At 35.5% G+C, this 17,290-nt stretch overlaps 1 protein-coding gene and 1 long non-coding RNA gene across 6 annotated transcripts in view; one reads left to right on the top strand and one right to left on the bottom strand.

The window, feature by feature from the left end:
- LOC126832539 (uncharacterized) overlaps positions 1-17,290 on the bottom strand; it is a 96,484-nt gene that overhangs the window by 15,774 nt on the left and 63,420 nt on the right. The window contains exons 1-4 of one of the 5 annotated variants that reach the window (XM_056103416.1): positions 9,916-10,109; positions 7,235-9,010; positions 6,920-6,976; positions 6,308-6,397 (exon numbers count right to left, since the gene is read on the bottom strand). The exons of 3 other annotated variants lie outside the window; for them this stretch is intronic. In XM_056103416.1, the coding sequence (XP_055959391.1) occupies positions 6,308-6,397; positions 6,920-6,976; positions 7,235-9,010; positions 9,916-10,032 (2,040 nt within the window). In that variant the 5' untranslated portion in view covers positions 10,033-10,109. Of the gene's footprint in view, positions 1-6,307; positions 6,398-6,919; positions 6,977-7,234; positions 10,110-11,522; positions 11,638-17,290 lie in introns of those variants that run through there. One more of the 5 variants, XM_056103417.1, reaches the window with a different exon arrangement.
- The window catches only part of LOC126832573 (uncharacterized), a 79,481-nt gene that overhangs the window by 58,105 nt on the left and 4,086 nt on the right, over positions 1-17,290 (top strand). The gene's annotated exons all lie outside the window — the stretch shown is intronic.

Below are 17,290 nucleotides of genomic sequence, written 5' to 3'. Positions count from 1 at the left end.
TGGCAGTAATTATCGGAAATCGCTGAAAATCAATAGGCTTCTTCGTCTCATGACCTTATACACTGTGTATAAATTGAAAGTCAATCGGATATTAACTTTGGCCTCTAGAGCGTCCACAAGATTTTTCAAAGTGATCAAGGGCCATAACTCTGGCAGCAAATATTGGAAATCGCTGAAAATCAATAGGCTTCTTCGTCGCATGACCTTAAACACTGTGCATAAATTTAAAGTCAATCGAATATTAACTTTCGCTTCTAGAGCATCCACAAGATTTTTTGAAGTGATCAAGGGCCATAAGTCTGGCAGTAATTATCACAAATCGCTGAAAACCAATAGGCTTCATCATCTTATGACCTTAAACACTGTGTATAAATTTAATGTCAATCGGATGTTAACTTTAGCCTCTAGAGCATCCACAAGATTTTTTTGAAGTGATCAAGGGCCATAACTCTGGCAGTAATTATCGGAAATCGCTGAAAATCAATAGGCTTCTTCGTCTCATGACCTTATACACTGTGTATAAATTGAAAGTCAATCGGATATTAACTTTGGCATCTAGAGCGTCCACAAGATTTTTCAAAGTGATCAAGGGCCATAACTCTGGCAGCAAATATTGGAAATCGCTGAAAATCAATAGGCTTCTTCGTCTCATGACCTTAAACACTGTGCATAAATTTAAAGTCAATCGAATATCAACTTTCGCTTCTAGAGCATCCACAAGATTTTTTGAAGTGATCAAGGGCCATAAGTCTGGCAGTAATATCACAAATCGCTGAAAACCAATAGGCTTCATCATCTTATGACCTTAAACACTGTGTATAAATTTAATGTCAATCGGATGTTAACTTTAGCCTCTAGAGCATCCACAAGATTTTTTTGAAGTGATCAAGGGCCATAACTCTGGCAGTAATTATCGGAAATCGTTGAAAATCAATAGGTTTCTTCATCTCATGACCTTAAACATTGTGTTTAAATTTAAAGTCAATCGGATATTAACTTTGGCCTTTAGAGCATCCACAAGATTTTTTGAAGTGATCAAGGGTGATAACTCTGGCAGTAATTATCGGAAATTGCTGAAAATCAATGGGCTTCTTCGTCTCATGACCTTAAACACCGTGTATAAATTTAAAGTCAATTGGATATTAACTTTGGCCTCTAGAGCGTCCACAAGATTTTTCAAAGTGATCAAGGGCCATAACTCTGGCAGTAATTATCAGAAATCGCTGAAAATCAATAGGCTTCTTTGTCTCAAAACCTTAAACACTGTGTATAAATTTAAAGTCAATCAGATATTAACTTTAGCCTCTAGAGCGTCCACAAGCAATTGTGGACGCCGGCCGGACAGGGGCGACGACAATATACGACCACATTTCAATGTGGTCGTATAAAAACTGAGTCCGATGATTTGTGTCCGTTTGCGTGGTGCATCCTTTTGGTAATATCAAATTTTGAAAAAATAATATTTGCTTTCAAAAAGTTGTACCGATCTGTCAAAATTGTAGTTTTTGCTGATTTTACGACACTTCCGGTGCCGACAGGAATCTTTACCGGTAACAAAAAAAAATGACATTTTGGACCACGCAGCATATGAACTTACTTTTGTACAAATCGAGTAATAAATAATTAATCTAGGACTAAAAAACTGAATTAGCCAATGGCTGCCAAGGAAAATTAATGAAAACAAAAAATGTTGACATTTTTAGTCAAATTGGATAACTCTTCAACCCTGGGTAAAATGCCATATAAAAATATTTAAATTTTCGAAATTCGGCGCTTAATATCTACGAAGATTCGTCGACAATCAAAAATAGCACAGCTATGTGCCTGGTCTCTGGCTATGTCAAAATGCATCATATGTTAAAATTCGATGGTTATTGTTAATACTACGTCATTTTAAAAAAAAACCCGATAACTTCGGCGATTTCGGACATTTCGCATTGTCACAGAATACCCAAAATAGCTTTAATCTCTAAGTCACACCTACTTTTCCAATCGTATCGATCCGACATGTAGTTTCTGAGATACAATCAAATTGGAAAAAAAAAAAAAAATAATAATAATAAGAATAATCTTAACAAAAACAATAGTGTTTCACACAAGCTACGTGAAACCCTAATTAGATTCAATTCCAGGTGAGACTATAATCTCTGTTTGAAGCATGAAACATGTTCTCATAAATCTCAAAATGCCATCATATTTTATTTATTTTCATTGATCATTATTCGTTCTAAAAAGCTAGATATATTTTTTCCATTCTGTCCACACATGCGTTGTGGTCTGAAATTCCTCTTGTCACTTGACTGTTGCTCTTTACAAATTCACACTAACTACTATTTATGGAATAACAATTACTGGTTTATTGACATGCAATGTGTCACCGATGAAACTCTTGTCTATATTAGGGCTGGGGTAATGGTAATGGAATGTAATCATTACATTTTTTTAAATAATGGAAGATTTCAAAAGTAATGAGTAATGGGAAATGTAATTAATTACATTCCAAAAATCACGTAATGGTCAATTACATTTCAATTACTTTTCAATTACAATTTATGGCATATACAGTGGACTCTGTCACATCCGATCTCTGATCACTCCGGATTGCTGTGACATCCGGTATGATTTTCATGTCCCGATTTATTTCCTTAATTTATTACTTCAGCCAAAAAATCGCTGGTAAATCCGAATTCTGTATGTTCCGGATTCCGAAATCAATCAGCCGCCCCGTCCCATAATTTCCAATGAATCGACACTGTATAATCCGTACTTCAAATGGTGGGTGTGAAGCATCCAATTATCGGTGAGATTAAAACTCAATGGGTGTGAAGCCAGAAAAGATTAACAAGTAATCACCAATCAGTTATCGGTGAGATTAAAACTGTGTTGATTACTTTGATCGGTAAAGCAGTGAACTTGAGTTGTTTTAAGGGAGTGGACAAAATCTACCTGCCAGTCAATTGGTCGGCCAATCGCAAAGCTTGAATGACAGGTGCCGTTTACTTTGATTGGCTTGAAAAACTGGACATACGACAGATTATAAATGACAATTGACTGAAGACGGGGACGATGAAGAATATACATTAACGACAGACTTGACCTATTCAAAATTCCTACGCATGCCCAACGACAATAAACACTTCGCACAGATTAAGGACGAAAAGATGATCGCAACAATTCATTTGTTAGAAGATGTTGCCCAGGACTCTGCCTTACAATATGCTTCCAGTAATCTTAACTAAGCAAACTACTTTAAACGATATTTATAAATATATTGTACGCATGCATTGATATTACATGTAAACGATTTTATGAATATATTGTACGCATGCATTGTTATTGTTAATTATTTAATATAAAATTTTGAAAGTACAGAAAAGTTTATCATTTATAAAGGGAATAGCATTCTGGTGATTCGAAGCTACAATATAAAAATACTTCCGGTTTTCGAAGTTACAGTATTTCCGGTTTTGGAGAAAGCTCGGTATTCCGAAGCGCTGTGTGATCCGAATTATTGTAACGATCCCGCACGATGTCGGATGTGACAGAGTCCACTGTATATATATTTCCAATATGACAAGCCTCAAATTTTATAGCACCAAAGAAGTAATCAAGTGTATCTGATACAAATCCAATTCATCATAATTCTAAAAATTCATCATAATTCTAAAAATTCATCATAATTCTAAAAAAAAAGATTTAAAGGGCTCCGGAAAATGTTCATAATTTTTTTAAATAAAGCAAGTAATTATGTCAACATATCCTTTCCATAAGTATAACCCAAACCCGAATGTCAATATTACCTGCAACAGGTAAATTTCAACATTAGTAATTTCTGCCATTATTCGTGGGTAGTCGTAACTTTCAGTATCTGTGACGTCATTTTAGTCCTTCTGCTGATATTCTAGTCTATATTTCTATGTGCAGAAGGACTAAAATGACGTCACGGATTGCTTATTGACGGAAAGTTACGACTACCCACGGAGAACGGCTGATGCATTATTTAAAAAAAAAATGATGTTTTTCCGGTGACCTTTAAATCAGTTTTAAAACCAGCGGCTGCCAGGCAGGATACGCCCACATTTTCGAGAGATGGATAGAGAACAAGCTAAAAAGAAAGTGATTTTTCCTACAATCAACGGCCATAATTCAGGAAATTACAATTCGATATGCGTAAATATCGAAAGGAACCGAGATCTTTGGGTTATAATCTTACATTTCAAGTTTCAACAAAATCAGATAAAAATTGTGACCTCTATCGGGTCCACAACCTTGATATACCATATTTTTATGCTATTTGAGAACGAAGAGCGGCAATTTTGTCTAATTTTGTACAATCAGGAGCCATAATTCAGGAAGTTACGTTCCGATATCAGCGAATATCAAAAGGAACCGAGATGTTTGGGTTATAAACTCACATTTCAAGTTTCAACAAAATCTGATAAAAATTGAGAACACTATATATAGGGTCCACAACCTTGATATGCCATATTTTTACGCTATTTGAAAACGAACGGCGGCCATTTTGTCTATCAGTTTTGGGCCGATTTTCATGAAATTTGAACTCAGACGTCCTTAGGGTGTAACGGTGATATAATAATATGTTTTTTTAAATCGGATAAAAATTATGATCTCTCTAGGGTCCACAAGCTAAAAACACGATTTTTTGTACAATCAGGGGCCATAATTCAGGAAGTTACGTCCCGATATGCGCGAATAACGTCAGGAATCGAGATCTTTGGGTTATAAGCATACATTTCAAGTTTAAACTCTATCGGATAAAAATTGTGACCTCTACAGTGTTCACAAGCTAAAAACATGATTTTTCGTTCAATCAGGGGCCATAATCCATGAAGTTACAGTCCGATACATGCCAATATCAATTTCTGATAAGATGTATATTATAATCAAAGATTAGTACTAATTTGCAGCCAATCACTTAGTCAATCAATCAATCGATCAATCCCATAGATTAAAAGACAATAGTCTTACTACACTTTAATCTTAATCTCAAGGTAACAAAATGACTTTCAAGTATCTCATCATTTTATGGTTTCTTAATAATTCATAAACAAATATCTATTAAGTAAATCAAGGATTATTTTGAGTTTGATTTTGTAGATACTTCATGGAAGAAAAATAAGGTTGCCTTTTTTATTTCTATGAAAAATGTTTTATCTATTTATATAGTCATAAAGTAATGGGTAATGATAATTAATTACTTTCAATGTAATGGGTAATGATAATTAATTACATTGCTAAAAATGAGAAAGTAATTGTAATGATTACATTTAAAAAGTAATGGTAATGTAATGGCCCCAGCCCTGGTCTATATCAAACATATAACATATATGCTTGAAAAAGCCGAGAGCATTATCGTTGATACATTGGAAATGAAATGGGGTTTAACGTCCTACTGTTCTGCTCTGACTAGGCTAATGAAGACGGGCATACGCCATACAGTGAACTATGAGGGAAATTTCAAATTGAATTCCAACTGCCAGAGGATCTTTTATACGCCAATGTATACACGGATCCTCGTTTTTTTGTTCCATCCGAATGACTAGACAGCTGTCCTTGTCTGACCTTACATCCTGCACCACTGACAAAGGGAATCCACACCGGAAAATCCCAATTAACTTTCTCAGCCAATGCAGGGATCGAACACTCGACCTCCAGGCTAGCGAACCAGCGTCTTACCCACTTAGCCACAGTGGGTTCCTTGAAACTTTGCATGTCAATAAACCAGTAACAGTAGGTACTAATTGTGTTACCCTTCAATTACTAAATGCCACTCAAATAAGTTCTTCACAAATTCAATTCTGGAATTATCAATCGCGTGTCCTTCATACCTTGTTAATTCTGGAATTATCAATCGCGTGTCCTTCATACCTTGTTAATTCTGGACCTTATGATACAGCGTGCATGTGCTAACCATTCGGCCGTCCAACTCCCCTCCTCAATTAGAAGCAAAATTATTGTTTTTATAAATTGTTCTTATGCCCTTCTATGTTTGAACACACTTCCTCAATTAGAAGCAAAATTATTGTGTTCTACAATGTGTGACGGACAGACAAACCCATAAAAATAGTCCCCCTGCTTTCTTTGAAAGGTGAGGACAATTAACAGTCAATCTATTTTAAATAACTTTTTTTTTTTTAAATTTCTAAAGGATATGTGAACAATAAGATATGTTATAACATCCAAGACATATGTTAAAACTTTCAGTAAATTCATTAGTCAAGTAAAATCATCAAAAAATAAATTTTTTGTAGGCTACATGAACATACACAAATAATCCAAGACTTACCTCAATTTTAATATCAAAAGCATCAAAAGCCTGACCCAATCTTGCCCATTCTTTTTTGGCATCAATGAGTTGTGATCGTAAAGAGAAACTCTGTCAAACAAATAACATATTTTATATTATTTAATATTTCAGTAATTGTATATTTATATTAAAGGGTCATTACGGTTATTTCATCCACAACAAAATGTGTGGAGAGAGAGAGAAAGAGAGAGAGAGAGAGAGAGAGGGGGGGGGGGGGAGTGTAACCTCCACTGATACAAACTGAGTCATTTCAAGACTAACATGTGGCTCAATTTTATTTCAATCATTCACTTGCGCGTATGAGTCTTTAGCGGTGGAGTGGGAGGAAACCGGAGGACAGGCAACCTTACTCCTGGTCACGTACAAGCGAAGAATCTAACCCACACCAGTTGACTCAATGACAGACCTTTTGATGCAAAACGTGTTAACCATTTGGCCGTCCAACCCCTTTGAAAACTCCCTTATTGTTTCAAGTGGACAATGGTCTAGGTTTGAAAAGGCAAGTTATCATGCTTTTGATAAATCTATAACATTAAAGTCTGCAATGCATATATAGTTCAATGGATTAATAAAAAAAAAAATTAATCTTACATCTAATTTCAAATCTCTAACAGTTTTCTTCCATTCAGTTTCCTGTTCTTCCATTTTCTAAATTAAACAAATTTATAAAAATTGAACTAATTTATAATTGTCTAAATTGATCTACCATAAATTTCAATACTGAAAGGCTCATGCTTATTTTATAGAAATCCTTTGTAGGCCTGAGAAAATTCTATTATAAACCATGTAATCCCACATTTTAGTTTCAATAAAAAGAATGGATCCATTTTCAAAAAAGCATTATAAATTGCCAAAGGTTGAAAAATGGAGCCGACCATATTTATTCAAAATAAAAATATGACAAACCTTTCGATTTTCTTCTTCCAATTCTTTTTTCTTGTCAAGTAGCTGTTGTATTCTCCCTCCATTATCCGTCTGCTCAGCATCTGTCACATTTGACTGTCTTTCTTGTTTTAACCTATCAACAGTGTTTACACTTTCTAATAAATCTTTGCGTAGACACGTTATTTGTTCATTATCCGTCGCTACTTCTGCTTGTAACGTTGAAAAAATTTCAGTTTTCTTCAGTAAATCTTCCTGCAGTGTTTTGATTTCTCCATGTAAAGCCTTTTCCTTATTTTTCAATTCTGTAATTGTCTCGAATCCATTTGATAATTCCGTTTGTAATTTTGTAATTTGAGCTTGTAATTCACTTTCAGATATTTTTTCTTGATGTAAATTTTTAATTTCTTCTGATTTTGTGGACAATTCTTCTTCTAATGCTACAATCTGCTCTTCTAATTCTCTTCCACGATTTTGCAAGTTTAAAATCTGTTCTTGGAAATGACTTTCTGAAGCCTTTCCTTCATTTAATCTTGTAACTTCCTCAGATTTTACGGACAAATCATGTTGAAGCTCAAGGACTTTAGCTTCTAATTCACTTTCTTGATTTTTCAGTTCTGTAATTGTCTCAAGACCATCTGCGACATCAATCTGTAATTTTGTGATCTGTTCTTTGGATTCTTCAGAATCCTGACACAAAGCTTCATTCTCTTGTTTCAAGGATTTTATGGCTTCAGTTTTCTCTTCCAAATCAACTTGCAGAATGGCAATTTGTTCAATATTGTCTTTGATATCTTGTTCTAATTCACATTTCTCATTGGTCACGTCTGCCAACTCTTCTTTCGTTTTATCAAAAGCTTCTAAGTCAGTCGTTAATGTTTCCACTTTTATTTGCTTGTTGCTCAGTTCCTCAACCTTACCCGCTAACGTATCACGAAATTCCATTTCCATAGTAACGATGGCCTCTCTTTTCACGCTAAATTCTTGTCGTAATTCTGATAACTGTTCCTTCAAGATTGATTCTGTATCTTTACCTTCTGCTTTGAGTATATCTTCTTCCTGTTGTTTCTGGTACCATGACAGCATGTCTGCGTGGTCCGTGTGTAATCTTTCGTAGTCATGTTCCAGGGATTTTTTTGTCAATGACAGTTGTTTGACTTGTCCCTCTAGGTCTTCAATCTGATCTCTTCGATCAGAAATCTCTCTTTGAAGATTTGTGATTTTTTCTTTATTTTCCGTATTTTCATCTGTTTCTCGTTCAATAATGTCTTGCAAGTCACCAACCTCATTCTGGAGATTCTCCAACTCTTTCTGTAATTCTGCTAACCTGGGTTGTGTTTCTGCCAGTGCCTCAGTTTTTGAAAGCAGTTCGGCCTCAGTTGTTGTCAGTTTCTCTTTCAAGACCATGTTTTCACCTTGTAGCTGAGTGACCTGGTCGGAATAATGCTTCGAGGGATGGATGACTTCATCCTTCTTTTCTGCTCCAGCTTCTATTGCTGCTATTTTCTTATTCACACTCGTCAAGCTTTTGTCTCTCTGACTGGCCATTTCGAGTCTTGTTACAAGTTTTTTCATCTCAGTTTCTTTCAGGTCAAGTTCCGTCTGCAATTCTTGAACTCTTGAAAAAAGTCCCCCCACTCTTTCACATTTTGGTCTCAGATCTGCGAGTTCACTCTCAAATTCCGCTATTTTTTCATTTAAAGTTGACTTTTCATCTGCTAGTTTATAAAGTTCGGCTTCTACTTGGTTTATATACAAATCACGTTGATTTAACTTTTCACCCATTTCTTTAATTGAAACCTTCCAAAATAAAAAATAGTTCATTTCTTTAGTTCATTTTTGTCGATCATGACATAAGGATGGAAAATGGAGAGAGAAACAATATGTTGGGGGGTTTCGAGAGAGAGAGAGAGAGAGACAGACAGAGAGGTTTAACATCCACTCCACACAACCTGTGTCATTTTGGGACTAAAATATCGTAAAATTTTATTGAAATAATTTGTTTGCGCGTAGGACAGGGAACAAAATAACTGTCAACAATTGTTTAGCAGTGGGATATAGTTTTGATAAATTTTTACCGATCAAATCAAAATTTTGATTAGTAGTTTCAATCTGGGTATGTTTGATATATTCACCTGGGGGTCACGGTGCCTAAGTGTGTAAGACGCTGGTTTGCTAGCCTGGAGGTCAGGTGTTCGATCCCTGCATTGGCCGAGAAAGTTCAACCTGATTTTCCGGCGTGGTTTCCCCTTGTCATTGATGCAGGACGGAGGGCCTGACAAGGACAGCTGTCTAGTCCTTCAGATGGGACGAAAAACCGAGGTCCTGTGTACATATTGGTGTGCACGTAAAAGATCCCTTGACAGTTGGAATTCGATATAAGAGTACGCCGTAGTTCCGATGTCCGGGCAAAATCTCCCTCATAGCACACTGTATGGCGTATGCCTGTCTTCATTAGCCCAGTTCGGAGCAGAACAGTAGGATGTTAAACCCAATTTCTTTCTTTTTATAAAGTACATCAAGCCTATCACTCTGCCTAACCCTTGGCAGTTGGAATTCGATATAAGAGTAGGCTGTAGTGCCACTGCCCGGGCAAAATTTCCCTCATAGCACACTGTATGGCGTATGCCCCATCTTCATTAACCCAGTTCGGAGCAGAACAGTAAGACATTAAACCCCATTTCATTTCATTTCGATACATTTACCTCCACTTTCTCATTTACTTCTTTATCCATAATACTTTTCTCTAAAACTGTAAATTCTCTTAATTCTCTTAATTCTTTTTCTTTCGCATGGTATTGGTTCTCGAGTTTTTCTATCATTATTTCCCTGTACAATTTAATATAGAGAGGTTAAAACATGATATTATAGTTTAGATTATAATAGAGACCTTAATGTCGAGCCTTGTCATTTGAGATATTTTGAACTCTTTCAAACTATAAAATTTAAACAGTTTATTCTCTAAAATGAACAATGGTTCAATTCTGTTCAGCATTTATCAAGTGATCCCCTCCATATGCATGCCAATGTATACACGGGACCTTGGTTTTTCATCCCATTGGAACAACTTGACAGCTGTACTTGTCAGGCCCTACGTCCTACACCACTGACAAAGGGGAAATCCCAATGGTTGTACAGTGCACTCTGTCACATCCGACCTCTGATCACTACAGCACTCTGTTACATCCGACACCATTTTCATGTCCCGATTTAATTCCTTATTACTTCAGCCAAAAAATCTATGACATCAATCAGCCGTCCCGTCATACGCTTTCCATTGAATCGACACCAGATAATCCGGCCTTCAATCGGTGGGTGTGAAGCAAACACTTACCGATCAATTATCCGTGAGATTAAAACTGGATGGGTGTGAAGCCACAAAAGATTAACAAGCAATCACCAATCAATTATCTGTGAGATTAAAACTCGTTACAGTGGGTCTTTGTTGATTACCTTTATAATTCTAATCTCTTGTACGACAGTTGTGACAAATACTCAAGAATATCCACGAATTTTCCCCCAAATTCACAGTCGTAAAAATATTCCTATCACCTGTTGGAAACATTCGTTGCGCATGCCGATTGAACCTGAATAACCTATAAGTTTGGTCACCCTACGGATCTCTTCGAACCGTGTGACGACGACCTGGGGATGCTTGAGTCACAGTCCGAAACGTCCCGAATTGACAGAATTGCAATCGAGTGACGCGGAATTCAGTCCTGTCAGTCCCGACAACGGAGGTGGTGTGAGTATAATTGTGACGTAATTAAACACGACGAACAGGATTCGGCTGCATGGTTGGATTAGATATTTATATATCCAGTCGACGCATGCGTTGTGGCCCGAAGTACCCATTTTCACTCGATTATCATTATTTTTGGGATTGAGAGAATTCAATTCCGGAACGTTCAATCGAGTACGCCCAGTATCAATGAACACATGATAGCAAAGACAAGAGTGCGATCAACTGAAGACGGCGAAGAAGATAAATTAATGACAGACTTGACCTATTCAAAATGCCTACGCATGTTAAATGAAATAAAAATTAATGTAATAAAATTTTGAATGTACAGAAAGATTTATCATTGTTTTCTTTTTATCACATGCATGCCAATGTGTACATGTGTTGACCTTGGTTTTTGTCCCATCCGAACAACTATTTATGCAACACTTTACTTGTCGGTCCCACAGATGCTACCTCTGACAAGTTGAAACCGAGGTTGAAAAATGCTGAGATTCTTCTCGGCACATACTGAGATTCAAACCAGTCACGTTCTAGCGAAGAGTCCAATACTCCAAAACAACCACTTACATTTCATTAATTTGTAATTTAAGCGCCTCTTTTTCTTGATCTGCTTCCTCACTGATGCGTCTCTGTGGTGCAATAGAGTTATCTATTGCCGACAGAATAGATCTATTAGCAGGAACTGTAAAAAAAATAAAAATACTGAATGAATAATTTTTCAAGAGAGAAAGAAATGGGGTTTAAAGTCCAATCAACACAGATTTGATACAATTTATTTTAATAATTTGCTTACTATTTTTAGTTGCTATAATTTTAGGTAATCAAACTGTTGACTTGGGTGGTCTAACTGAGTTCTGCAAGAAAAAAAGCATTTCCGGGTAAGAAAATTGGGTCAATGGGTGGTCTAACAGAGTTCTCCAAGAAAAAAAGCATTTCCGGGTAAGAAAATTGGGTGGTCTAACAGAGTTCTGAAAGAAAAAAAGCATTTCTGGGTAAGAAAATTAGGAGGTCTAATGGGGACCTGCAAGAAAATTGCATGAAACGGGATACGAAGTGTTTCAGTTCATATCAATAACAACTCCATCAAAATAGAATCGTATTTCCGTTTTTAAAGAGGTGTGTCGAATTAGTGGTCGAATCCAAGCGAAGATAAATTCAATTTTAAAATGTTTGATGAGTCTTGGGTCGCTGGTAAATAAATTATGAATGAAAATGCTATTCGAATATTTCAAATAAAATGTTTTTAATGTCTGAAGATTTTTAAAAAGACTAGTAAATTAGCCTTAGTGTGGCCTTTTTGACCGGTAGTGCCAGTCGTGAATGGATTAGTTACGGCCTGTTAACCGAGACTACACAGGGATAAGTCTTGGCAACAACCGGCGACAATGATGGCTACATATTTCAAACATACCCTAAGACAGGTGCTTTTTTTCCAGGAAAATAAAGATGATTTATAAAGTTATACACTTTATAGTCAACACAATACGAAACACTATAAAACAAATAGATATCACAATTAAAAGACTTTACACATGAGGGAAAAATATATTTAATCAACATTTACTTATGAAATATAAGGTTATTTAATTTCTATATATATATTATTATTAACTTGCTAATATTTACTTTAATAGTTTGGAATTATTTATATAGTTTAAAATGTCTAGTCCAGTCAAACAAATACAAAACCTACCTTGAAATAAATGATTAAGAAGAGCTGTTTAAAGATGGGTAGAAAATAGAAGAGTGAAGTTAGTAACCAAAATCAACAAAGCAGGTTTCCAAGGGAATGAAATCTACTCACTACCTTATAACAATAGCATTTTTAAACTTTAAACTAAAGTAAATATCACCACTGGAAAGAAAAGGCTAGCTGGATACTCAAGACAATAGAGACTGACTGAAATAGTTAAAGTGGCTATAACACCCTACTAAAATATTTAAAGGGGCTAAAACACCCTACTACACTATCCCCCCAGCACAAGAAGTGGCGTCCCGACATGAACAGACTTAACCAGCCTATAATCCACTTTAAAAAAAAAACAACACACACACATATATATATACATAATGAACCAACCCACAAAACCAAAATCATTATCCATAAACAAATCCAAGTCGTCATCAACTAAAAACTATTATAGCAACTACATTTATTTCTACTTTAACCGAACTAATAATGCAAAAATGGGACAATTATAAAAGTAGATATAATCAATGAAAATCAAACCCAAACAGTATTCCCTAAAACCCAAGCATCGGATTTCATCCATCCCGGTGGTTGACATTTTCCAGGAACATGATCCTCTGACGAATTAGAATCAAGCTGTGAAAAAGAACTGTCTGACCCACTTGGACCAGAAGAAATATCCAGTGGTAAAATATCTGGAGCTTTATGCAAAGAACTATCAGTAGAACAGTGATCATCAGAAACCAAATTACTATCATTAATATTAACCCCAGACCCATTTGCATCAGAAGACTGAAAAACAACACTACCTGCATCAGAAAGAGGAATGACTTCCCTAATTACATCACTCGCACTAACCTGGCTTAAAGATTCATCAGAAATACTGCACTCAGTTGACAAAGTAGTATCTTGTGACACTTTCGATCGGGGAGCTGGAATAGGATGCCCTGAAGAACAAATAGGTAAGAGAAGATTTCTGTGAAGGGTGCGTCTTTCGGAAGTGCCATCTTTTTGAACAATATACACTGGAATGTTGAAATCAGGCTGTGAAATTACAGTGTAACAAATATTCTCCCACTTATCAGCCAATTTATTTTTTCCTCGAATTTGCACGTTTCTTACCAAAACAATATCTCCAACATGAAGGTTAGCGCCTTTAACTTTAGTATCATAGTGAAACTTCTGTCTATGTTGAGCCTTTTCTATGTTCTGTCTTGCAATTTCATTAACCAAATTGAATTTATCTTGTAGCTGAGAAGCAAATTGTGTATATGAAGAATTAGTATCAGAAGAATAATTGTCACCAAGAATTATATCCACAGGAAGTTTCGGATCTCTGCCAAACATTAGATAAAAAGGAGAATAAGAAGTGGACTCATGTTTTGTAGAGTTATATACATATACTAAAAATGAAACATAATCTTTCCAGCGAATCTTCTGATCTTCAGTGAGTGTACCAAGCATATTTAATAAAGTTCTATTCAAACGCTCACATAACCCATTACCCATGGGGTGATAAGGTGTTGTTCTAGATTTATTTATTCCCAAGATACTGCATACTTCTTTAATAATATTAGATTCAAAATTTCGACCCTGATCGGAATGAAGTCGTGCAGGAATGCCATATGGTAAGAAAAAATGTTGAATTAAGATTTTAGCGGTTGTTTTCACGGTCTGGTTTCTTGTTGATACTGCTACAGCAAATTTTGTGAAATGATCAGTTATGATTAAAATATTCTCAATACCACCACCTTTAGATGGTTCCAAAGAAAGAAAATCAGTACAAACAAGTTGTAATGGTTCCGAAGTTTGAATACTGACTAAAGGCGCTCTAATATTCTGCTGAGGAGACTTTCGGCGAATACATCTGTCGCAGGATCTGACATACTCCTCTACATACTTCGACATTGTCATGCAGTAATGATAATACATGTTGACGAAGAGAAACAGGTAAAACAATTTGAAACACGGTATCAGATGAAGGTGAAGGTAAGTATTTCCTATATAAAATATCATCTTTTAAAATTAAATTATCCCAGGAACGAAGTATAGCAGCTGTATCCTTATCGACACTATGAAAATCTGTAGGTTTACATCCATTTCTAACAGCTTGAATTATGTACTGAATTCCAATACAATCTTGTTGAGCCTTGAAAACTCTTGACTTATCCATTAAATTTGAATATTCCACAGGAAAACCAACAATAGAAGAAACAACACAATCTAGAACATTCTGACTAAAAGAAAAAGTTTCAATTTTACCAAGATCAACGTCAGTGAAATTAATTATAGCAGATACAACAGAATTATCAAGATTTGAAACAGGGAGTCTTGACAAAGCATCAGCTGCAACATTATGAATACCAGGTAAATATTTTAAAGAAAAATCATAAGCTGAAAGATCGGCTAACCATCTATGCCCAGTAGCATCCAATTTAGCTGAAGAAAGTACATGTGTCAATGGGTTGTTGTCTGTCTTTACTATGAATTTGTTGCCATATAAATAATCGTGAAATTTCTTGGTCACTGCCCATTTTAATGCCAGGAATTCAAGTTTATGTGCTGGATAATGTCTTTCAGATTTAGATAATGTACGGCTAGCATAAGCAATAACACGTCTTCTTCCATCTTGAACTTGATACAAAATTGCACCTAAACCATGAGAACTGGCATCCGTGAAAAGTTCGAAAGGTAATGAAAAATCGGCATAAGCTAAAACTGGTGCTGAGGTTAAACATGAAATTAAAGTATCGAAAGCTTCCTGATGTTCTGGTAACCACTGAAAAGAATTAACAGATGATTTTGAATATTTCTTGGAAGTAGGCTCACCAACAAGTAAATCAGTTAATGGTTTAGCTATTTTTGAGTAATCTTTAATATATCTTCTAAAATACCAACATTAGAAGGAATCGGACAGTTTTTAAGTGTAGAAATTTTGTCAGGGTCAGCCTTTACACCCTCTTCTGAAATAATGTCCCAAATATTTTAATGAAGGTTGTAGAAATTCACACTTCGATGGTTTTAATTTCAGATTATGCTTCCTGAGACGAGAAAATACAGATTCAAAACGAACAAGATGTTCTTCGAAAGTTTTGGAAAAAACAATAATATCATCTGTATATATATAAGGCAATGAAATAAATGAATATCAGCCATACACCGCTCCAAACAACGCTGAAAAGAATTAGGCGCGTTGGTTAACCCGAAAGGCATAGCATTAAACTCCCAAAAGCCTAAATTACCAGTTGTAAATGCTGTCTTTGGTTTATCTTCTTCAGCCATTTGTATCTGCTAGTACCCACTTTTTAAATCTAATGAAGAAAAATATTTAGAACCATGAAGTGAATCAAGAGTCTCTTCTATCCTGGGAAGTGCGTAAGAATCGTGAACTGATCTTGAATTTAATTTTCTGTAGTCCACACAGAAACGAAGGGAACCATCTTTTTTACAAACATATCATATCATTAATGTGATCTTTCACTTCCTGAAACATTGAAGGTGGTATTCTGCGATGTCGTTGTTTAAAGGGAGTATCATCAGTTAGTTGAATTCTGTGTTTAATAATATCTGTTCTACCAAAATCTGTATCGGATAGACTAAAAACATCTTTATAACTAGGTAAAAGAGCTTTAAGTTGATTAGCTTCTTCTTCTGTACACTTTGAATGAATAGATTGAAAATTAAATAAATCATCGAACGGCTTTTCTGAAGAACTATTTGACGATAAAAATGGAGAATTATTTACGACGTCTACTTGCTGAAGTTGACAAAGAACTGCTTTACCAGGAATAGTGATGGGTCTGTCTGACGAATTTGTAATGTTAATTCTCACTTTATTAGAAGGCTGTGTAAAATTACATGTAACTATACCAGGAACAACATGAAGAGAACCAGGAAGTGATATATCATCTAACGCCATATAACATTTACCAGGTAATGGTTTAACTAATTTTGAAGTACCAGCTACAAGCATTGACGAATTTGCAGGAATCTTAACCGAATTTGAGCTTGACTTTAAAAAACAAGGAACTTTACTGGATTGAACTTGTGAAGTTAAAAGTGAAAATGTGGAATTCCACACAGTGGATTTAGTCTGAACATTACACAATCTAGATAAAATATTTGTACCGATTAAAAATGGAACCTTTAAATTGAAAGAACACGAAGGAACAATTAAAACTAAGGCTTGCAAATCCTCTGAAGTATCTGGAATACGAACTGGAACTGAAATGTACCCAAGATATGAAACCGGAACACCACCTGCAGCACGAACATCTAATAAATCGTTCAAAGGATAAATCTGAAAATTGGATAAAAAACGACGATGAAAATCAGTAGAAATTGTCGAAACCATGGACCCAGAATCTAATAATGCAGAACATAAAATATCATTAATTAAAATCTGAGCAACGTTGGATGAACCAACTAAATCTGAAATAAAAGATGAGGCATTCTGTTGACATGAAACATCAGGACTTACCGACCGCCCCGTGGAATAAGTCCTTGTGAGTTTAAAGGACACTCTCGATCCCCTCTTCTGTGACCAGGTTGTTGACAAGCGTAACAAATAGGAATGACCCTAGGACGATAATCACCTATATTTGAAAATTGATTGGGTGGGCGAAATGCAGGATTGAATAAAGGA

Source organism: Patella vulgata, chromosome 9 (assembly GCF_932274485.2).
Source record: "Patella vulgata chromosome 9, xgPatVulg1.2, whole genome shotgun sequence".
Classification (NCBI taxonomy): Eukaryota; Metazoa; Mollusca; class Gastropoda; family Patellidae; genus Patella; species Patella vulgata.
This window is presented reverse-complemented; position numbering and strand designations above follow the sequence as displayed.